Below are 22,111 nucleotides of genomic sequence, written 5' to 3'. Positions count from 1 at the left end.
GTGTTCTTGAAGTGATCCTTTCAATAGGTACGTGAATAGCAACAGTGTCAGCAACGCCGGCATCTCCTGTCGATAATGAGCATCAAGTTGAGTTCCAGATTCAGATTGCATGCTCACAAAGTCCAGTTACCTAGCAGTGAGTCACCCCCTGGTGCATCAGCCAAAGATCCCAAATTAATAGGTGCAGCTTTAGCATCAAAGACAGTAAGCTGATCAGAGAGTCATAGTCAGCCTCATCTCCTTCTACTGCCTCGGAATGATTCTCAAGACCTTGAAACAATTGTGAGGTGCTCATTCCAGAGCCTTTCTAGAACATGGAATATGGAATGAAACCCTTCAGTCATAGACTAGGCCCCACAGGTGAAACTATATTGATACAGGAGTCTAACTTTCATGAATGCTCTTCAAACAAAGGTCAGGCTCGCTTTGGCTTCCCCATGAACACCTCCAAAGCTTCATATCTCGCTTCGGCTCAAACACAATCAGCCTCCATGCTATACACCTTGAAACGCGTATTTAAAAAAATTTACGACCTGGTTAGATTCATGGATGTCTAGGCTGAGCGAAGTCGAACACGCAGGCGGCGCCATGGCTGACGCATTGAAATGGCTGAGCCACTCTCTCGGGATGGACGGCGATGATGCCCAGTGCCACATTTACTGGCGACGATGAAGTCTCTTGACGCTATTGCATGGACAATCCACTCGGCGCATCGATGTTGCTGCAAGACTGGAATGACAACCCAATAGCTACCGTAGAGCATATGATTAAGGATTCAGGGACTTGCATGGAGAGGGTCCAAATTGCAGCTGCAACACCAGGGGCCTGGGATTAAAGGGTCTAGTGTAATCCTTTGGATCGGATGGATTGGATCTCGGGCGCTTGTTGGGCGCCTATTGCATAACGAGATCATAAATGCCTTGTAAATCGAAACCTTCTGTCAGTCTAGGCCTGAGAGGCGCCTGCTCCATCCCCGAAACGATGGGAGAATTAATGGATAGGCACGCCACTGCAAGCGTGACAAAGTATACTCAGACACATGGAGGTGAGTTTCGACGTTCAAGTGGAGGGGTCAGGGACACCGCCCAGGCTAAGCCCAGGGTCCGTTCTCCCCACCGGTACCTAAAGTTAGTACTGCAGGAAACCACTATCGGTCCTCTCATAAGGCAGCACTACCATCCTCTTCTCCTTTCAACTCTTACTTTCGTAATTCTCTCTTTTTTTCTTCTTTTTTTTTTCTATCACAATTTACCGTGATAGCCCGATAACATCTCAATTCCGTTCCATATTCGACAGATCTTGCCATGAAGAAGTTTGGCTTTGGAAAGAAAGGCGATGATGGCGACGACGCCAACCGCCACGCCCTCTTTGGTCGCAAGAAGTCGTCTCAGTCCAGTTCCTCTGAGAATCCCTACGCTAAACAAGGCGGAAAAGACCCCTATGCCGACGATGCAAAGTATGCCAACGTAACTCCTTATCAGCAAGCCCGCGCTGGTCTCAACAACGGCCCTGGCGCTCCTGGCGCCCAGGCTCCGAACTCCTATGGTGCTCCCGCTCCTGCGCAAGGAGGCCTCAACTCTCAGCCCCAACCTCCGAGCGGATACGGTGCTGATCGATACGGATCCGGTGGCGGCTATGGTGGAAATCGATATGGCGACTCTGCTCCTCAGAATCGATACAATAGCCCCGGCCCAGCTGCTGGTGCAAGAGGCCCCGGTGGCTATGGTGGTTTTGGACCCAGTGAGCCTGACACCAACAGAGACAACTTGTTCGCTGGTGCTCAGGAACGCCAGGCCCAGAAGCAACAACCTGCTAATAACGGTCCACAATCAGGAGCCGATGGCGGTTCGTACGGCGGTTATGGTGAGGAGCGCGAGTTGACCGCTGAGGAGCAAGAAGAAGCCGAATATCAATCTATTCTGGCGGAGAAGCGACAGCTTCAGCAGGACAGTGCATCTTCAGTCAACCGCTCGGTACAAATGGCTCGACAAGCCAACGAAGTCGGTCGCGCCACTCTGGCTCGCCTGGGAGCCCAGGGGGAGCGATTGAACAACACAGAAAAGCACCTTGATCTAGCTGCCAACCAGAACAAGATTGCTCAAGACCGGGCTGCTGAACTCAAGACACTCAACGGCAGCATGTTTGCCGTGCATGTCAGCAACCCTTTTACCTCCAAGCAACGCAAGCAAAGGGCAGACGAGGAGGTCATGGCACGCCATCGATCCGAGCGAGAACAACGAGAAGCCACCCGCCGTGATGGTTTCCAAGCCAACCAGCGCATGGAAGGCAACTTCCGAGATATGAACACCGTGGGCCGGCCACGACAGCAGCCTCGTAAGAAGGATTACGGCAAATTTAACCTTGACGATGAGGAGGGGGCGGATGAGCTTGAGGATCAGATCGATGATGGTATCACCGAACTTGAGGGCCAAGTGTCCATGATGAACATGGTCGGCAGAGCTATTGGCAAGGAGGTTGACTCACAGAACAAGCAGATCGATCGTATTATGAACAAGGCAAGTGGTTTTCTCAAGTTTCAACCAACGATCATATTACTAACTTGACACAGAGCGATGCTGTTGACGATGCCACGAGAATGAACCGAGAACGATTGGCCCGTATCAAGTAAAGGGCAATTGATAGAACGATGATATATAGCAACTGTGTTGGGATAGGGGAGGGTTAGCACGTCAGGATTTAATATGTCTATTTAGACGTTTCCATTACAGGACTGCAGGTTTAGTACTGTCTTGGTCGTGATCAATTGTATAAACCAACTCAAAAGAATCCGGGCTTTGGAGCATTCTAAGGGACATGTATACATCAGAACTGAATCACCGTTTAATCGTCTAATAGGAGACAGATATTGATACTTCCGGATGTAAAGCCCTGCCTTCGGCGTTTAAGGTATCCTACATCGCCTCCGAATCTTGGCTTCTTCGACGAGAGCTCTACGCATTCATTGATGAGGCGTATTTGACCAGACGACCCAGGATGGCTTCATATTTTTTAGTGACAAAACACGTAAAAGTTTGATTGCCTGTGAAAGAAGAGAGGTTGAGTAAACTCTTAAGGATTTAGTGTTTTTGTTCTTTTATGTTTGAGATTTAACTTCAGATTCCGGCGCACCAAGCCTTCAGATTCCGTCATGCACAACCATACACTGGGCAGCGGGTTTCTGGCATCTTGCGAATCAGTTTCCCTAAACTGAAGATGGGGAAGTCAGAGACATATCAAGTCAGGATGTCTAATCTTCAAGGGATATTTAGTGAAGATTAACGGTGTTTGGATTTGATTGTGTCCTACGAAAGCAAAGTGTACTTGATGAGAACTATAAAGTTATTTAGACCTCTCTGAATTTATTTTATTCGCAATCAAAGCATCAGTTCTTTTTTCAATACTACGAGCTCTTTGATCGTAGAAGTACAGCGTGAGCCATGGTTTAGAACCCACGATAACTGTAGTTGGCGGCCTGGGTGGGGACAATCAGGAGGCCTGAGCAAAATAAGTGGAATGCATGTAGTGCTAGACAGATGCCCTTCTGTCGGATTTATTTTGTCGGGATGCTTTTAGTCTCTGGTCAGGTATAATTCTGATCCTGCCGATTGCCTAGTTACCAGCTTATCAACATCCCAGTGAAAATTTCCACCGTCGCCAACTTTTCACCCAGCACGATGGCAACTGACAATTCTGGCCTTCCCCCGGCGAAAAAGAGGAAAACAAAAAACAAGGCTGACCCAAATGCTATTACTATAGGGGGGAAAACAATTTCCCTCGAAGGGTATCTCACAGCGCCCTCAAAGGCTGTACCTGCAACCGCAACACCAGCATCAGACAGCCCAACAGCCCCTACAACCACCCCATCAGCTACCCCTACCACCACCACAGAGGCAAAGAAGGAAAGGCCAGAGCACAAGAAACCTCCCAGAGGGCGTGATAGTAGTGATAGGTCTCGGACACGAGATGATCCAAAATTGCTCAAGACACGCAAAGAGCTTCCAATATGGCAGTATCGCGAGGACATTCAGAAAGCGCTGCGAAAGTCCGGCAGCGACGTGCTCGTGCTAGTGGGTGAGACAGGTTCCGGAAAAAGTACTCAGGTTCCTCAATTTCTCTATCAGGAGCCCTGGTGTAGACGTCAAAAGATCAAGATCGCCGCTTCAGACGATGAGATCTCAGTGGGTGGCGTGGTCGCAATCACGCAGCCTCGACGAGTCGCCGCGACAACTTTGGCCCATCGTGTATCTCAAGAAGCTGGGACTCCTCTAGGAAAAGGACGACGAGATGGTTTGGTCGGTTACTCGGTTCGATTTGACCACCAGGTCCCAAAGGGATCAAGGATCAAATTCTTGACTGAGGGTATGTTGCTTCAGGAACTTCTGCGGGATCCCAATCTTAGGAGCTACAGCGCTATCGTGGTCGACGAAATTCATGAACGCAGTCTTGATGTTGATCTACTAGTTGGTTTCCTGAAGCAGATTCTTGCAAGCGACTTGTCTGGCCGCGGGGGCATCCCGCTCAAAGTGGTCATCATGAGTGCGACAGCAGACGTGGAGGGCATTCAAGAATTCTTCAAGGACGTGAGACCAAAGAACGAGGGCGAAAACACACTACAGGTTCTTAAGATCAAGGGACGGCAGTACCCCGTCACAGTTCACCATGAACCGCGACCTGTACCCGACATCCAGGACGCCCTTCTGAAGACGATATACAAGATACACTTGCAAGAGCAGCTTCCGGGAGATATTCTTGCTTTCTTGACCGGCCAGGAAGAGATTGAAGCTGCCCAAAAGCTGATTGAGGAATATGCAGAAACTCTTGCCTCTAATGTCCCCAAGATCAAGGTGTTCCCCTTGTATGGCCAGCTCTCGATGGACGCGCAGCGCGAGGCCTTCTTACCTGTCAAGACTCCTTTCACACGTAAGATTGTGCTGGCGACAAATATTGCCGAGACATCAGTCACTGTTCCCGGAGTCAGATATGTGGTGGATTGCGGTAAAGCCAAAGTGAAGCAATACCGAGCACGCCTGGGCATGGAATCTCTTCTTGCGAAACCCATCTCAAAATCATCTGCTGTGCAGCGAACTGGTCGAGCCGGCCGTGAGGGTCCAGGAAAATGCTTCAGATTATACCCAGAATCAGCTTTCAAGACACTGCAAGATTCCGATCTTCCCGAGATTCTTCGCAACGACGTCTTGGGAGCAGTTCTGACCATGAAGGCACGGGGAATCCAGGATGTCCTTGCTTTCCCTCTTATGGATCCCCCAGAGACAGAAGCAATCGAGAAAGCTCTGGTTCACTTGCATTTCCTTGGTGCTCTCAATGATGATGGTACTATCACGAGGACTGGCGAAACGATGGCCCGCTTTCCTATTTCTGCGCCGTTGGGAGCTGTGTTGCTTGCTGCTGCGGATCCCGAGTTTGATTGTGTGGTTGAGGCGATCGACATAATTTCTTGTATTACATCTGGAGAGGATATCTTCTTGAGTATCCAGTCTGAACAGGCCCAAGAAGAGGTGGAAAACTTCAGAAAGGAGCTCCAACGCCGCGAGGGAGACATCATCACATATCTTACCACCATCCAACAATACACCGCGGAGAACGCAGACAGAGTAAATTGGTGCAAGCAACGGAAAATCAACATGAGAAACATGAAACAGGCTCTGAACATTCGAAGGCAGCTTCGGGGTATGTGTCTTAAGGAGAAGCTCCTGGGTGAGGCTCCACCGGCTGATCCTCAACCATTTGTTCCTATTTCCCCGGAACGCGCTGAGCAAGTCCTCAAGTGCTTCCTGAGAGGCTTCGCTCTGAAAACCGCCATGCTGGCTCCTGACGGCAGCTTTGTCACGGTCCAAGGCAAACACGTCGTTGCCATCCATCCTGCCAGCGTACTGCATGGGCAGAAGAAAGAAGCTATCATGTTCCTCGAACACGTCTATACAAATAAGAACTACGCCAAGAAGGTCAGCGCCATCCAAGCTACATGGATTGTTGAAGCAATGGGGGGCAAATAGACATGACATTCAATAGTGCTGTACAGTAAAGGCATACCTGTAGTTAATACATGGGAAAGGGTCTACTTTATATAGTGTACAAGATTTTGGAGAAATACATAACCAAGTCAATAAACTTAGCAAAACGCTGGGTTATACCTTAGTCTTCGCTATATGACCATAAATTCTTCAATCATGGACTTTCTCTTCTCCATGAGACTATATCTATGACTCCTGCTCGCCACCCTCTTTGCTCCGGTTTTGAATGGCCTGCATCAACTCGTATAGTTGGTGTATCTGTTCATCTGCTATATGTTAAATTAAATCATTCATGCACTATTCAATTTCACTTACCACTCATCTTTGAGAGCTTCTGCTCGTCCAGCTTGTCACCCACCCACTGATCACCTTCAATTTTTTGCGCATACATTTGCCACTCTGTCAGGAAGCCAATCTTAGAACTAGTTAGCATAGTGTTCGTGCTGTATCTTTTGCAAGAAACATACCAGATGAGCCGGATTATCCACCTTTCTGTGTGCTCTAAATTCAGCCTTGATGTACTCATCTCCAAGAACTCTCATCTCAGCTGGTAAATGCTTGCGATGGGCACGGAGGAGTCGGCGGTATAAAGGAATAGGAGGAAGAAGGGCAGTAGGGTTGGGCTTAAGGCCTCGTTGTGTGTTTGCGGCTGATGCCAGTCTTAACAGAGATGGACGCATATTGTATGTACCCCAAGTGCTTATAAGTTAGTCTGTACTATTGACATGTAGAAACAAGAATTCACTGGCTGTGTTGTTGACTGCTAAAGACGAGTCGTTGAGAAGATATCGGACAGAATTGCGGAAGTCGAGATTCTCAAGCACAGTGTCCGGCACATTACCACTATCTGCCTCTACTGCCCCACTACACAGTGCACACACTCACAACTTTTTATCTGTACCTATCAAAGTCTTGAAAGCTTCTTAAGTGGTGAACAAAACTTCCCTTCACCATGTCGTTTTCATTTAGTTTCGCTGGTGACGATATCTCCGACAATGAGCAGACTCCCTCTGTCGTCAAGCCCACATCAGCTGCCGCAGCCACCACCAGCGCATTTCCTGTCCCAGGAAAGCCTCAGCTCCCACCAACTGTCCATCAACTGTCTGATCTGCTTGCTCAGCTACCGTCAAAGGTCGCCTATAGCCTTTTAGATGTGGCCCTTGATGATGGGACTACTATTCAGCTACCGCGAAGAGAGTTATGGGACGTGAGGGTGCAGCTGATGGCCGAGGAGGAAGACGTTGCGGGTGCTCAGTCTGAAGGGTTGGGAAGTCATGATGTGAAAACGGGTGTTTATGAGGGCGGCTTCAAGAGCTGGGAGAGCAGTGTCGATTTAGTTAAGGTACTGGCTGCGAATAAGGTCATCTCAGCACTGGAACAGAAGGCTTTTCGAGTTATGGAGGTATGTGGAATAAATTATACTTGTAACGTGATATATCTAACCCTAGACCAACAGCTTGGATGTGGTACAGCTCTACCATCTTTGGCAGTCTTCCAATGGGCCATGACCTCAACATCGGAAAAGAAGTATTTGTCACTTATCATGGCGGACTATAACCCTTCAGTTCTCCAGCTCGTTACTTTGCCCAACTTCATCCTTTCATGGGCTCTCAACAACCCTCAGATACCTGCTCTTCAGGAAGCTTTCTCAATTGAGGGTGAGGTTGAGCTAGGCCCTGACGTTCTCGCCGCCTTCGAACAATCACTAAAAGAAGCAAATGTCACTCTCTCCTTTGTGTCTGGTGCTTGGTCGCAGGAATTCGTCCACCTCATATACGCTCTGCCTTCAGGCCATGACCAGGAAAGGAGCACGCTGCTTCTCGGTGCAGAAACAATCTACTCCCCGTTTGCCCTCCAGGCCTTCCTTGAAACCCTCTTCTTAATACTGGAAAAAGAGCAGAAGACTGAGGGCAATGAAGCAGCTGCGCTTGTAGGAGCGAAACGCCTATACTTTGGGGTCGGTGGTTCACTGGATGACTTTATCGACAAAGCGCGTCAGAAAGGAGCCCGAGTGGAACAGCTTAGGGAAGAGGTAGAGGGGGTCCGAAGGGGTGTCGTTCAGTGTGTTCTTGGACCTACATAGACATATCGAATCCAAAGTAAATCGTTAAGCCTCGAAGGGTTTTAAAGTAATGCGTGAATTTCCAGCTTCTGCGCTCGGAGACCAGAAACTATAATGTTCAAAGCAACCTGGGTATATATGCCTTTCCTAAACGCCACTTTTAAACCCAACCGCATTTATCTACAAGTACTGAGCACCTCAATTGTGATATGATACGTAAAGCTCGGCAGTTTCCGGGCCATCCTACTTGCCCTTCTTTTGTAGCTTTTCTCTACACTTAGGGCAGTACCATGTCCCGTTGGGCTCGCTCTTGAGATCGACACATGACCAGTGAAACCACTCATAGGGACAATTATCGTTGTCGCACGCGACCATGTCCCCGTAGCTCACATTATGGCAAAGGCAATACTTCTTGTCGTCGCCACCCTCTTCGTCGTCGTCGTCAGCATCTCCTATAATATCATCTCCGTCAACATCCTTACCATCGGCCACGGGTGTACCTCTTGACCGACCATCGGCACCATCTTCATCCTCTCCACTGCCACTGTCGACATCCGAAAGTTCACTATCATTCGTTGGCGCAGGCGAGTTTCGATTTGAGGCTTTCTTAACCCGTGAAAGATTCGACTTATTGGTAGGCTTCTTCCGGATTCCACCAGTAGGCGTGCCTCGACGGCCGCTCATTGTTCCTGTTGACTTCACAGACCCGGTTCTTGGGCCTGCACTACCTGCCCTCGCAAGACCAGACCCTCCGACGGCACCGCCCTTAGGGGTGCCGGGTCCAAGTGATGAGTGTCTTGCCAAACCGCTCGATGTATTTGGTACAGTCCCCAAAGCAGGGTTCACCCGAGCGACACGCTTTGTCGCAGGCCCTGCAGAACCTTCTCTTTGTCGATTCAGAATCATACTGGCTGCGGGTGTTGCAGGAGCAGATGCTGAGTGCTGCTGAGCCTGTGCATGGCGAACATTGGGGTGGTTGGGAAGTCGAGCAAGTGCGGGATTAGAGGATGTTTGCGCAGCGGCAAGAGGAGTCGAGGGACCAGCTGCGGTCGTCATATGACTTGCTGGGTTTATGGCCCGGATCGAAGGGGCTGTATGATTTGCAGCGCTCGGTCGAAGTAATGAGGGGACTTCATCAGGATCGGTAAAGCCAGGTTCGGCCCGGTCGTAAAGCAACTTGATTTGATTGTCCAAGTTTTTGAGATGCTTGTCTACTATGATCTGCATCTTCTGGCACAGTGCGATCTTTTCTTTCGATAGTTGGTCGGCTTGCGCAAAACTGTCGCGGACTTGTTTTCGAAGAAGCTCCTCCTTAGGATTTGGCTCATGGCTTCCATTTGTCTTGATCCATTTCTGTATCTTCCCGTCACGGTCCTCGATCGTACGTAAGCACTCGTGGTATTGACGATCTTTATCGGCAACCTCTTCTTGTATGAAGCGGATCTCTTCGGGGAGGTTCTGGACGCGGTTAATCCAGTCGTCGAGGATCAAGCCAGGGTCGAGGGCTTCGGCTTGAGGCATCCTCTTGACGAAGTCGATAGACAAGTCGTCTCTAGGCATGATTGTTAACGATAAGAAGGTCGAGCGATACTAGCTAAGAGAAAAACGCGATCACGTCTAAGCCTGATGCTCAAGATCCGTGCGACGGTGTAAACGAATACGCAGCGATATGTGGCAAGACCAGCATAGATGTAGATGGAAAGAAAGAAAAGAATGATGACAAGGCAGATGAAAAGTATCGATCTGATGGCTGGTTGGCTTGATGTAGACAAGACAGGACAAGGGCAAGGAGGGTCTAGAAAATCAAAGTGGTCCCATAGCCTGACGGATACGGGTCCCGAAGCCAAATGGTAGAGGAAAGAGCAGGGCAGGAAATGGCTGTTACGAGCAACCTGCAAGGCAAAGCGAAGCGAAGGTAAGGGCAATGCTTTGGGTCAAAATCAGGCAAGTCCAAAGAAGAACGCGGAGAGCAACTCGACATGAATGACTCGGGCTCGGCTCACCTCGATACCCACTTGCTCGCTTGTCCTTTCTTTTGACTTGAGAGTAGTGGAAGTCGCGGTGCTCTGCTCTGCTCTGCTGTAATCAAAAGCAGCAGCCGCGAATGTGTTCTCTTGGGGGTGCTCTATTTGAAAAGGATGGGTAGGAAGAGTTGGGATGTTTGAAGGGAAAAGGTGGAGGCGTTTCTGGTGTAAGTTTTGAGAGTTGGAGAATCTAGGCAGCCTGTTCCACGAGCAGCCACTTAGGTATTGAAGCCACAGTTCAAATTCGCACTATGACCGTTCTGGTGTAGGTCAAGATGCACTAAGAGATAGAAGATGCAGGTTGGTTCCTGACGATTTTCCCTAAACCAAAGTACTTTTAAGTCTCTTACGCCTTTTAACTCATACGGAGCCTCGGTAGTTGTACTTAAAGGGACCTGGCTATACTTCCTCCAACCTTAAGAGACCAACCACAACCTGAGGTAACAGTGGAGCCTCCCGCGCAATTGCCAACCGCTTGCATTTGTGCATTTTCGACTCTTGAGATCTGGAGCCATCCATTTCACCTACTACATTAACTATACCACGCATCTCAACCACCCGAACTTTGGTCAAAGATCATCGCTTGAAGAGCATTACAGCTGTCTCATACTATCTATAGTTTTATCGATATCTTGCAACCACACTATTATCATTATTTGGCATCAGATACGCGGCAACGACTTATTCAAGTCACTATTCGTCTGGACTACTCGATACATCTCACATCCATATCAAGGCATCACCTTTCTTGTACTCCAACTATGAACATAGACTCCTATAGGTACCGGGTGCCTAAACCCAACTACCTTCCCCATATTGCAGACGAGGATCGTGATAACTCGGTCGTTGAAGAGTTCACCAATCAACCGCTGGGGCTGGCTAGTGAGATGGATAATGCTAAATTCTACAACAAATGCAAGCGTCTCGCCGAAGAGTCTGGTATCACAAAACCCAAAGGTTACAATGTTTCGTTTCACTGCAATCCGGAAATTGAGAAGCATCATTTTGGAGTCACTCATCCTATGAAACCGTGGCGATTAACTCTTTCCAAGAGTCTCATCTACTCTTACGGAATGTCATTCGCAATGGATAACTACATCTCCAGAGCCGCCACATATGAGGAGCTTGCTGAATTTCATTCTTCTGACTATCTGGATTTCCTTGGTACTGTACTACCTGAGCCAGTGCCTCGGGATCTCGAGAACCAAGGGGTTGACCTCAAGTTCAATCTTGGTGGTTCCGATTGCCCCCTCTTTGATGGCCTCTTCAACTACTGTTCGTTATCAGCCGGTGGATCTCTTGATGCGGCCAGGAAGATTTGCTCTAAGCAGTCTGATATCGCTATTTCTTGGGGTGGTGGTCTTCATCATGCCAAGAGGTCTGAAGCGTCCGGATTTTGCTATATCAACGACATCGTGATCGCCATCCTTGAACTCCTTCGATACTACCCGCGAGTATTATACATCGACATCGATGTGCACCATGGCGACGGCGTGGAAGAGGCATTTTTCTCAACGGACAGAGTCATGACAGTCTCTTTTCACAAATATGACCCGAATAACTTCTTCCCGGGCACTGGCGCTCTCGATGACAACGGCCCTAAGAGCGAGCATAATCCGGGCGCTCATCATGCTTTCAACGTACCATTGAACGACGGTATCACTGATGAGCAATACGACCATTTATTCAACACTGTAATTGGTAAGATTGTGGAGAAATTTCGACCGGGTGCGATCGCTTTGCAATGTGGTGCGGATTCTTTAGCCGGTGATCGTCTGGGCCGCTTCAATCTCCAAGTTCAAGGTCACGGTGCCTGTGTCAAGTTCTGCAAAGAAATGGGCATCCCCATGATCCTCTTTGGAGGCGGCGGCTACACTCCGCGGAACGTGGCGAGAGCATGGACTTATGAGACAAGTATTGCTATCAATGCCCAAGACAAGATCAACCCCATTCTTCCAGAGCATGCCCCATGGCGTGATCACTTCCGGCAGGATACCCTCTTCCCTACTCTGGAACAAATCTTGGGCGAACCACGAGTGAATCGAAATCCCCCGAAGCGACTACAGGAGATTGTACAACATGTTACGGAACAACTTCGGTTTGTGGAAGCAGCACCAAGCGTTCAGTTCCAGACAATACCGCCTGATCTTGGTGCTATTAGAGACGATGTTGAGGAACGACTTAAGGAGGAAAACGAAGAGAGACGCGACGAGGTTCGGAAAGCACGAGAGGCTGCGATTGGAACCTCCATGCAGCTTTGAGAGTCATGAAGTACTTCTCAACATAACAATGTCAAAAATGCAAGCATGTATTGTCATAGTGGTTCGAGAGCCACTCCCATTTCTCCGATAAAGGTCGAGCCAAGTTCGGAATATAAAATCAACTCCGGAGTAAGCTTATTTGGGGCCCGTCAAAGCTGAGCTGTAAATATCACCTGAAGGCCATGTCTGTTAAAGATCATCACAACAAGGGCATTTCAAACAAGGATGTAATTAATCTCCTGTTGGAGAGGGTTTCGCTCTCGACCCACTATCTCACCTGTGGCCTTACCATATTTAGCAGTTTGGAACTTTCGTCCCTTGTTATTTATGACTACTGAATAAGCCATTGGAAAATCATGCCCAGAAGACGGCTGTGTCAGTGCATGATGGTTGTCTTTTTTTTGTTGCACCATGTTCCACAGAATCCTTCTGTACTCATCTCACCCAGCAGGCATCCTGAAGCGACGGGCTCATCCTTTGAGCATGAGATAAGGTGCCAAGGTATGATCTGATACTGATGACAGCGAGTGGAATAGCAGTTGAGCCAGGTTAGGATATAATATACAGCTTGATTGTTTTGCAACATTTTACTTTACAGTTGTAAGATCATCCTCATTCCATAGGAGGACTTGTTCGACTCATCTATATCCACATGCATTTTCTAATTTAAGAACTCGTCTTCAACTGCTCATTCAAATATCCCCTTGGGACCTGTATAGCAATAACTTCTCTGTTTCAACACTTGGTTTCTCTTCTTAAGATTTTGAGATTGGCAACCATGGTTTTCTTCAATCAAATTGCCCTTACTGTTCTGGCTATTGGCGGCTCTGTAAGCGCTCGTCGTAAAGACGAATGCCGGGTTGCTAACCATGTCAAGGCCGTAGAGGCAAAGCCTGCTGCCACGGCTTCTTCAGCCTCTTTTGAGCTCTCCGATTTTAAGCCCGGTGTGGAATGGGAAATTGTCCTACACCAGCCTATTAAGCACGACACCGTTGCCGATTTGATCCCGTCCAAGGCCAAAGTCTGGGACATCGATATGGGGCATGGCCGTGATTATCCAGAGATGATTCCCCTGCTCAAGGTAATACGCAATTATTACAGGTTTAAAGAACATGATAATATACTAATGCTTCATATAGGGCGCTGGAAAATTCGTGATCTGCTACTTCAACGCCGGAGCACTTCAGTCATGGGATAAGGATATCAAACAATTTCCCAAGGCCGCTATTGGTCATTCCTTGGCCTATCCTTATGACAGTGAGGAGTGGTACCTCGACATCCGCGACTCAACTGTGCTCAAGCTTCAGAAAGCACGCCTTGACGTTGCTGCAAAGATTGGATGCGATGCAGTGGACCCTGATAATGTCGACGCCTGGCAGCAGGATGACGAAGATCCTACAGGCTTCAAGCTGAAACCATCCGACTACACCAAATACCTCAAGAGACTCGCAGAGTACGCCCACTCAATCAAGACCAAAGATGGTAACTCTCTTCTCGTAGGCCAGAAGAATGCACCTGAAATCGCTGAGGACCTTGTCTCAACCCTTGACTTCGCTGTTCTCGAGTCCTGCCGCGGCACTACGGATCCTAATGAGGAGAACTGGCCGTTCTGTGAGGACTTCCAAGCATACATCGACGCTGGCAAGCCTGTACTCCAGATCGAGTATCCTCCTTCTGTCGAGAAAACTGGTAAGCTCAGTTCGTCCGACAATGCCTACTACTGCACCCCCAAGGACGAGGACGAGGGTTTCAGCAAGATCATGAAGTGGGCTTCTGCTCAACTTGACGGTTGGGGCCAGTTCTGTGGCGAGGATCCTTTCCGCACTCCTGTTATCAATGAGTAGAGTTACTCATGGAAAAGAAGGGTTTCTTGTATATACATATTAGACTGTTGATCTGTGTATACTTAGGGCGGTGCAACAGTACTAGAGGAAACCCACCACTGTTATTACCCTGACCCTCCCAGACGCCAAATTCTAAGCTTCTATCGCAATCGCAATATACCGTGTTTGTTTATTAAATCTTGTTTTGGCCGGTTCTAATGGCTTTCTTCAAGTTCTCAAGCACTCAATTCAGAGTCCTCTTACACTGTTTGCGTGCTTCTAGCCTTGAGGCGTCAAGCTTCGCCCACCGGCATTTCCATATTTTCACGTATTTCTTCCTCTAAAAGGCCAGCTATAAACCTTGGGCTTCCCTTATAATATAGTTTCGTTTAACATAATACTGGCTATTATGTATGCCGAGGAAGAGAAGTTAGACAACCTGATGAAAGTTCCTGATGAATCAACAGAGGCTGTGTAGCTATGTTCAGTCAGGAGTCAACGCGTAAGTAATAATTTAGTCCATGTCAGCTTTTGCAAAAGGATAGTACCACGGCTAACCTCGATGCGCATCCTGAGCATGACGTCTATCCAGATTGGCCCCTTGGTGCAATCAACTACCCGGGATACAGTTTACTAAATGCGATTTTCTACCCAATATGCTTTCATAAGTATATCGTACTAAAAGCATGGATCTTGTTGCCCCGTGTGAAGACTAAAGGCACTACATACACGTCTCCTACTAGAAATACGCACTTCAGAGTTCAGGGGCCTTTGCACCGTTCACTTCGCATATCTACTTTTTGTCTTGTGCATATCCTCTACTTGGACTGGCGACTTCTTTGGATCGGCAATCAGACAGCATACAAAGACCTATCTCAGACAATAGAGAAATGATCCTATAGCCTCCTAGATTTGGGCTATATATAATGCTTACTGAAAACGTCGCTGCCAAATGCTTTGTTATAACCACTTATTGGTTGATGCCTTGTCAAGTCTTAGCTAAACATGATGATTATGGTCGGTGTGTCTAGATACACTGTTCGAAGATAGTGGTCCTCAAATAGAAGGTTGGAACTTACTAGGTCCCATGTTTCCCACTACCCTTGGTCGTTCGTGGTAGGTCCCTAGTGATTTCGTCTGGATCCAGGTGCTGGATCTGTTATCACTGATTTTCGGTACACGAGAACGCTTTCCTGAAATCAAAGATATGCAATAGTAGTTAATCATTAACCAATACTCAACATAGTGAAAAGAAAGTTGAGTATAGTCATCGAATCGTTACCACATCACTGGGCAATACCAGCTCTGGCTTTCTGGTGCATCTTTCGAAGCTGAGCTGCCACAAACACCACCAGCGCAACACCAATGACAAGACCTATGACAAGAAGCATAATATCAACGGGCACTGGGTTACCATTGAAGGTCTCGTGGAACAAAACATCCAGGCCAGATTGTGAGAAGTTTAACAAGCCGGAGAGACAGATAATGAGACCATACACAGTTCCAAAGGTTCGAAAACCAAATACCTTTGCACTGTAGTCGGACACAGCGGTGTAATAAAATGGGCGGTACAAAACGAAGAGGACAATTCCAGTGTATGCTGCCCACTCAAAGGATAGGACACCCAAGATACCAATGAGCGTGCCACATGCAACGAGTGTTGATAGCACAAGAACAGTGCTGACATGGTCAAGCGCTGTACCAATGAAGGGAATCGCAAATATTCCACCTGCTGGCAAGGCTACATCGAAGAAAGTATTGATCCTTACAGCACGCTCGTGGTCGCCGAAGATGGCTTCATACTGCGGTCGTATGGTCGCGACGAAGAAGTTGATGCGTGTCATTTGAACAACAGTGAAAAGGCAGATGAGGATGAACCAAGGAGAGCGGATCTGATCGAGCACAGTGCGGTCATGGAGGATTCCCCAGACACCTGATGCAACATGCTGTCTCTCCTTGGCCTCGACTTGATCATCACCCTTGGATGAACCCAATAGGTTCTCAATATCGTGTACAACAGCTTCGCGCCTTTCCCTCTCTTCCCGACGCTCATCGCGGAGAAGAGCTGTATGCTCATCAATCTCCTGCTGCGTGCTTGATGTCGAATGTACAACAATGCTGTCATCCGCTTCAGCAGCCTGATCGACAAGTTCGCCGACAGTCTTGTAAGACTGTCCAGGCATGAGAACAATCTGGCTGACGAATATCGCGGAAGGGACAATCAAGTAAACGAGGAAAAATTTGCGCAAAGTGAAGCTACCCTCTGTGGCATTGTAGATCAGACGATAAACGAGGAACAATGCACTCGAAGAGTCGAAAGCGCCGGTCAAGAGCGCGAGAATGAGACCTGAGTGTCGTGGGAAGGCATTGGAGAGCTGGAATGACGAGATGTATGTGAATGGACCACCGAGAGCGAGGAACAAGTATCCGGGTAGAAGGCCGTCAAAAGGTAGAGATCCAGCATATGCCATAAGTAGTGTGCCTATCGTTAGGAAGAGACATCCAAACAAGCCACATACACGAGGACCAAAATGGTCGAGAATTGCGCCAACAGGAAGAGCTGCAACGTTTGTTCCAACAGCAGCGACTGTGAACATCAGGTTGAGCCTGATTTCAACGCATGTGTCGTGAGGATCATCGGAGATAGCGTTTGTATCGCTAGCTGGGCTTTGATAGTGGCTGAGCTTGCATACATCAGAATATGCGCCTTCAAGCTTTAGGACTGGCTTGATAGCAGCATAGCCAAACACTAAACAGTATTAGCAACTTATCATGATAAAGGTCTGATAAGAGACTTGCCTATGCCCGCAGCGAAGAGACATTGTACAACTGCGGCACCAATCTGGACTAGATTCACATGTTAGTATATGCTTCTTATCTACACATGATGAGTGAAAACTCGCGCAATCGCTTCCACTGGGGAACCTCGAATGCCCCAACAGTTTCAGCATGTTGCTCATCTGGTCTCAGCGAAGCCGTTTCGAAGTCCTGAGGAACAGGATTGAACGTCAATCGTCGGACGCGCAAACTCGCATCACTTCCTCTCCTCTCAATCGAAGCGCCATGATGACCCGGCGGAGCCGTCAGCGTCTCGATACTTTGGACACGGTTCAGCGACATGCTCGGTATGTCGAAGGAGGTGAGGTGAGAGAATCTGTCTGCTATCACTTACAATGAGCAGGCTATCTAATATATTTAAATGGGCTCCGGGTAAAACATATATTGTGGAGTCGATGACGATGAAAACATGGGATCGTGATGCGCCACCGGACGGCAACCTGCAGTAATGCGCCTTTAGCGGCAATATTTATTATCTGTGTTTTTATCTTTATCAATGTCGAGTATCAAAATATGACTGGTTTTGTCACTAAACAGATACAACGCTGGGCTGCAGCCAAGCCAACATCCTCATATCAACCTCCATCGTTACTGTTGTCGTTTCGCCGTTGTGCCCCGCGTCTTATACTCTCAACGGTATTCTGTGAGTGTATCACGGCAACACCAGTTCACCAATAATGACAGCTTACTGTTGAGTATTAGAGGCCTGTCAAGATGTATTCCTACCCTCCTTGATCTAAGATGACGCACGTAGCGGCACACGAGTAGACGCATCCACAACCAGGATTGGCTCCAATCAAGGGTCACATGCAGCAACAGTGCTGCAACATGCTAGATTGTGGTTGGTAGAGGTTCGAAAAAGGTGGTGGACGGATGTGGCGTCTGGGGAATAAGACGCTCCATATCTTACACCATCACGGAACGGGACTATTCTATCCCGTCCGACGACCATTCTCATTCATCAACCATGTCGATGGAAGACCAGCCCATCTCACGATTTCATGAAAGGCAACCATAGGTTTTAATTATCATAGTTAAAAGACACTATACACTATCCAAATCACAGACATTACATAGACAAGCTAAGCTCAAAGAGGGGCATTTCTATTCAAGGACCCAACGACGTTGACCACTTGATCTCATTGCTGCCTCGAGAGATTCTTCCATCGCCATCTCTTCGGTCAGGGGTATCAAACACCTTGAGGGCTCCTCCCAATGCAAAATTGACAATCGCTGGCTGCATTCGTCTGTCGCCGAACAATGGCTCAAGGCATGATGGTTCGGTGAGAAGTCCAATGTATGAAGAAACAGGCCAAAATGCAATATATGGAGTACTTGCTGACATAAGAAAATAAAGTAAAACAAATACTGTTAGAAAAGGACGCTGAGAACAAGACAAGCACGTAGATCGGCCGTCGAAACGTTCTTAGGTCCTTAGTCATCCAGCGTATCCAAGAGATTCAACCCGGCTCAAGAAATGGGAGGAAGCCTGCTCATGCCAGCTGTGGGGCACCTCATCGATATGATCAACTCAGGCCCAACAGCTTGCGCTCGTCCGTGGCCCGCGGCCGAAAGGTCCCAAGCTCTGTCACCCAGAATATTGACAAGAAGTTCCAAAAACGCACATCCTACTTGACTTTGTCAAGTAACATTCTTTTAAAAGTATCGGACGACAATCTTCTGGCCCTCGGCAGCAGCAGTCTACAGAAAATGTTAGCAAGTCGTCGATATCGCCGGATGAGAAGGATAACTTACGGTGCAGCCAGTTCCCTCGCTCCACTGGCCGTTAACATAGGAGCACTTCTTGTTGCCACCCTTGATCTCAATGTTAAAGTCAAGGAGAGCAGTGCTGGTTGGCGAGTTCTGGAAAATAGAGACAAAGGTCATGCCGTTCTTCATGCCAACGCCGAGAACAACGGGTGCCCAGTTACCGGCATCCTTGCCCGTGGAGCTGTCCCAAACACAAGCCTGCTCGACAGTATAGCCCTTCTTGTTGACGTAGTACTGGGCTGAGGTGCCTACACCGTCCCAGACATAGTACTTATCCTGGTTGGGGTTGCAGACAGCGACGTTGCTGCCGGGCTCAGCGACAGCAGGGACGACCATGTTCTCAGTTCCCGGGTAGTCAGTTCGGCAAGTCACAACCTGCTCGTCGAGGTCGTTTTGAATAGTGACACCACCCACACCAGACTCGCAGAGAGTGTCGTAGCCGTCACGGGTCAGTTCGAGCTTGCCGTCCTTGTTGCAGTAAAGTCCACCAATAGACTCACGCTCGGAACCTTGAGCAGCGGGCCACTGGGTCTTCTGGTAGCCAACGGGGCAAGCGTAGGAGCACATAGCACCTGGCTTGCAGCCATCGCCAGAGATGGCAGTGTCGATCTGGTAGATCAGCTTGGACGCGAAGCTGAAGTCGGGGCAGTACTGGATACCAGACCAGCCACCAAGGTTAAGCCAGTCGAGGGCAACAGCACCATATGCTGATGGGAACTCGCTGCAGTCGATAGTACCGCTCTCAAACTTCTTGTCAACACCGGTAGCGCCACTGGAGCCACTGTAGCTGGAGCCGGAGCCGGAGCCACTGGTCTTGGGCTTGGAAGACTTGGGCTTGGAGGCCTTGGGTTGGGTGGCAGCTGGTGCCGAGTAGACGGGCTTGGGCACTACGGTGGAGGCTGCGGCAGTCTTGGACTCGTAGAATTGAGCGCCCACCTCCTTCTTGGGCTGAGCAGCACTGGTCTCGGGAGCTGAGGGGGCATCGTAGGTAGGGTTAGACTCGCCAACAATAACGAGGCTGCCTCCATCGAGACCAGCCTTGGCGGCGTGAATGTCGATCTCCTCTCCGCCGAGCTCATAGACGGTCTCGGTGGCGGCGACAACGTACTCGGTGATAACGTCAGGATCACGCTTCTCGACCTTGGAGCCAGCATGACGGCGAGCGTGCATGTGCTGGTGTTGGTGATGCTGGGCGGTAGCACCGGCGGCGAGCGTGGCCGCAAGGGTATAAGTGATGAGGTTCTTCATGGTAACGGCGCAACCTATATATCTAGTTCAACTTTGTGATTAGCCTTCAACCTTTCAACTGTTACTATAGGAGACGATTCCACCGAGTATGCCCATGGATATATGCAGGAGAGCCGATGAGACATGAGAGTGCCGTGTGTCATTGAAAGTGTGTAGACGTGCAAAGCGTCCTGTCGTTGACTTTGCTGTCACTTCAGTCCATCAGGGCTGAGGTAGTTCGTCGGTCCTGGCTAATGTTGCTGCTTTCCCTTCCCAGCATAATTCCTCTTGCGACTTCATGATCGCACATGGCCTGTTTCTGCCAACAATTTCCCTCAGTTTACCCTTCGTCCTTTTTCGAGTTCGGGGTGCGATTGTCGTTGTGTTCGTGAATGTTGTTGTCGCTTTTGAATTTGACATGACTCGACTCTCCTCTCTGCCACATCGGTCTCGTCTCCAATCACTGCCATTCCTCATCCTCGCGCATCGACTAACCTTTTATTGTCTTTAAAGAATGATGTGTTTTTGAAAGTATAATCCAATCCCCTCGACTAAGTGAGCGACTGCTGTAAAAGCGAACGTGGTGAGGCAAGAAGCCGGGAAAAACAAAAACAGTTGATAAATGAGTGTGGGAGAGAGTAAGTAAAGATGAAACTCTCAGTTGGCAAGGAAGGAGCACACGAGGAAAGCAAGAGGAACAAAGCGCCTGGGGTTGACGGAGACGAAAGGGGATAAGAATGAAGAGGTCCAGCGTCTTAGCCAGGATTGGGGAGGGACCAGGGACTGGGGGAGTTAGGGGAGGCCTAGAAGGGGGGCGGACTAAGGTAAGGAGCATGAGCAGGGGGTGTTGATTAAGTCCAAGAAAAAGACCGCCCAGAAACCAGGATCGGACGGGCTTCAGCAAGAGATTGGTATCCGAAAAAGCTGGCCCCCGTTGATGAATGCGCACCCGGCGAAAATGAGGTCTGGGACGCAAACAGGCCCTAGAACGTATCATCAAATGAGACATGACACTAAGAAAAAAATACCAGAAGCAATTATTTCTACCTCAATCAGCCTAGTATCAGTTCCAGAGTCAATACGCATATGCTGGATCATGACATCTTGGTCTGGTCAAGGGATTTCCCATTTAGTGAAGTATTCAAGGGGTGGCCGACTTCCAAGTCCAGGGGAGGCCGGGAGATTCGCATCAGGAGGGGAAGACGCATAGGAGGCCAACAAACAGTCCAGGGGATGCTAGTGGGAAATCGTCTGGAAACCAACACAGGAAGTTAGTCATTACTAACTACCTTAAGCTGAACGAATTCATGACAGGTCATCGGCCGCCAACTGTTGTTAATTCCTGCTAAGTGTTGACTGCCAGGAACGGGGGAAATTACACCTTTTTGGTTTGGTGGGTTCAACCGTCGCTGACCCATCTCCGTGCCTCTGGTTGGCTAGCATCGTCCCCTGTTCTGTCCCATCGCATGTCCCTCCCCTGTTCCTGTTGGACAATGCTCCTTAGGAACCAGGCACAGGTACAGAGCTGGCGCAGCATCTGAAAAGGAAAAAAAAACACCTGCCAAAAGAAATCGCATTTCCGTCCTCATTACTAAAATAGAGCTCGCCTGACAATGGATAAAGAAAACGAATCAATGCGCGCATGGTTGGCTCTCAACCAATAGGATCTTTGTGTCAGTGCTTCGGAACATCTCTCATATTGAATGCGATCGACATATTCCCCCTTTCCTCTGTTCTCTTATGCATGAGAACGGTGTCAACGACCATCAATCAATTCTCTCTTCTTGGTCCCTTGGCCCGTTGCTGGTAGCATGCGCCTTACGTACCACTCCAAGAAACTGCGGACATATGCATTGTCATCTACGCCAATGCAATTTACCTTCCCGCTGTTGTCGTCGTCATGGCATAAATTGCGATGAGCAGATCCCCGTGTCCTCGGTTGTTGGATCAGCAGGTAGCTGGCTGCCATCATAGAGAACAGGGGAATCATACCGCTACTCCCACAGCAACCGACCTGTTCAGTAGAGAGCCGCTATACGGTACTTCGTACAATAGCGCGCCTACGTACCACTGA

General features: G+C 48.8%; 8 protein-coding genes across 8 annotated transcripts; 4 read left to right on the top strand and 4 right to left on the bottom strand.

Annotated features, from left to right (window-relative positions):
* Window positions 1-915: 915 nt before the first annotated feature.
* On the top strand, window positions 916-2,564 carry BKA55DRAFT_588900 (uncharacterized protein; the record flags this gene model as incomplete). The annotated part of the gene is made up of 2 exons (XM_046194851.1): window positions 916-1,045; window positions 1,297-2,564. The coding sequence occupies 2 exons, from the start codon at window positions 916-918 to the stop codon at window positions 2,562-2,564; spliced, it is 1,398 nt and encodes a 465-aa protein (XP_046057237.1).
* Window positions 2,565-6,116: 3,552 nt separating this feature from the next.
* BKA55DRAFT_49611 (uncharacterized protein) lies at window positions 6,117-6,869 on the bottom strand. Its single transcript, XM_046186342.1, has 3 exons — window positions 6,500-6,869; window positions 6,348-6,447; window positions 6,117-6,298 (listed from the first exon to the last, which is right to left on the bottom strand). The coding sequence occupies exons 1-3, from the start codon at window positions 6,710-6,712 to the stop codon at window positions 6,219-6,221; spliced, it is 393 nt and encodes a 130-aa protein (XP_046057236.1). The 5' UTR covers window positions 6,713-6,869; the 3' UTR covers window positions 6,117-6,218.
* Window position 6,870: 1 nt separating this feature from the next.
* On the top strand, window positions 6,871-8,331 carry BKA55DRAFT_49636 (uncharacterized protein). Its single transcript, XM_046186363.1, has one exon. The coding sequence runs from the start codon at window positions 6,985-6,987 to the stop codon at window positions 8,113-8,115; it is 1,131 nt and encodes a 376-aa protein (XP_046057235.1). The 5' UTR covers window positions 6,871-6,984; the 3' UTR covers window positions 8,116-8,331.
* A 6-nt stretch (window positions 8,332-8,337) lies between these two features.
* Window positions 8,338-9,654, bottom strand: BKA55DRAFT_588897 (inhibitor of growth proteins N-terminal histone-binding-domain-containing protein; the record flags this gene model as incomplete). The annotated part of the gene is made up of 1 exon (XM_046194850.1): window positions 8,338-9,654. One exon carries the CDS (start codon window positions 9,652-9,654, stop codon window positions 8,338-8,340), a length of 1,317 nt encoding a protein of 438 aa, XP_046057234.1.
* A 988-nt stretch (window positions 9,655-10,642) lies between these two features.
* Window positions 10,643-12,567, top strand: BKA55DRAFT_49579 (uncharacterized protein). Its single transcript, XM_046186310.1, has one exon. It carries the CDS (start codon window positions 10,880-10,882, stop codon window positions 12,377-12,379), a length of 1,500 nt encoding a protein of 499 aa, XP_046057233.1. The 5' UTR covers window positions 10,643-10,879; the 3' UTR covers window positions 12,380-12,567.
* A 590-nt stretch (window positions 12,568-13,157) lies between these two features.
* BKA55DRAFT_496200 (glycoside hydrolase superfamily) lies at window positions 13,158-14,223 on the top strand (the record flags this gene model as incomplete). The annotated part of the gene is made up of 3 exons (XM_046186353.1): window positions 13,158-13,208; window positions 13,257-13,460; window positions 13,519-14,223. The coding sequence occupies 3 exons, from the start codon at window positions 13,158-13,160 to the stop codon at window positions 14,221-14,223; spliced, it is 960 nt and encodes a 319-aa protein (XP_046057232.1).
* A 1,265-nt stretch (window positions 14,224-15,488) lies between these two features.
* Window positions 15,489-17,322, bottom strand: BKA55DRAFT_497408 (major facilitator superfamily domain-containing protein; the record flags this gene model as incomplete). The annotated part of the gene is made up of 2 exons (XM_046186465.1): window positions 15,489-16,951; window positions 17,085-17,322. 2 exons carry the CDS (start codon window positions 17,320-17,322, stop codon window positions 15,489-15,491), a joined length of 1,701 nt encoding a protein of 566 aa, XP_046057231.1.
* Window positions 17,323-18,696: 1,374 nt separating this feature from the next.
* BKA55DRAFT_683519 (uncharacterized protein) lies at window positions 18,697-20,058 on the bottom strand (the record flags this gene model as incomplete). The annotated part of the gene is made up of 2 exons (XM_046198521.1): window positions 18,697-18,741; window positions 18,796-20,058. The coding sequence occupies 2 exons, from the start codon at window positions 20,056-20,058 to the stop codon at window positions 18,697-18,699; spliced, it is 1,308 nt and encodes a 435-aa protein (XP_046057230.1).
* Between the last annotated feature and the right edge of the window lie 2,053 nt (window positions 20,059-22,111).

Source organism: Fusarium redolens, assembly GCF_020744475.1.
Source record: "Fusarium redolens strain MPI-CAGE-AT-0023 chromosome Unknown BKA55scaffold_1, whole genome shotgun sequence".
Taxonomy (NCBI): domain Eukaryota; kingdom Fungi; phylum Ascomycota; class Sordariomycetes; order Hypocreales; family Nectriaceae; genus Fusarium; species Fusarium redolens.
This window is presented reverse-complemented; position numbering and strand designations above follow the sequence as displayed.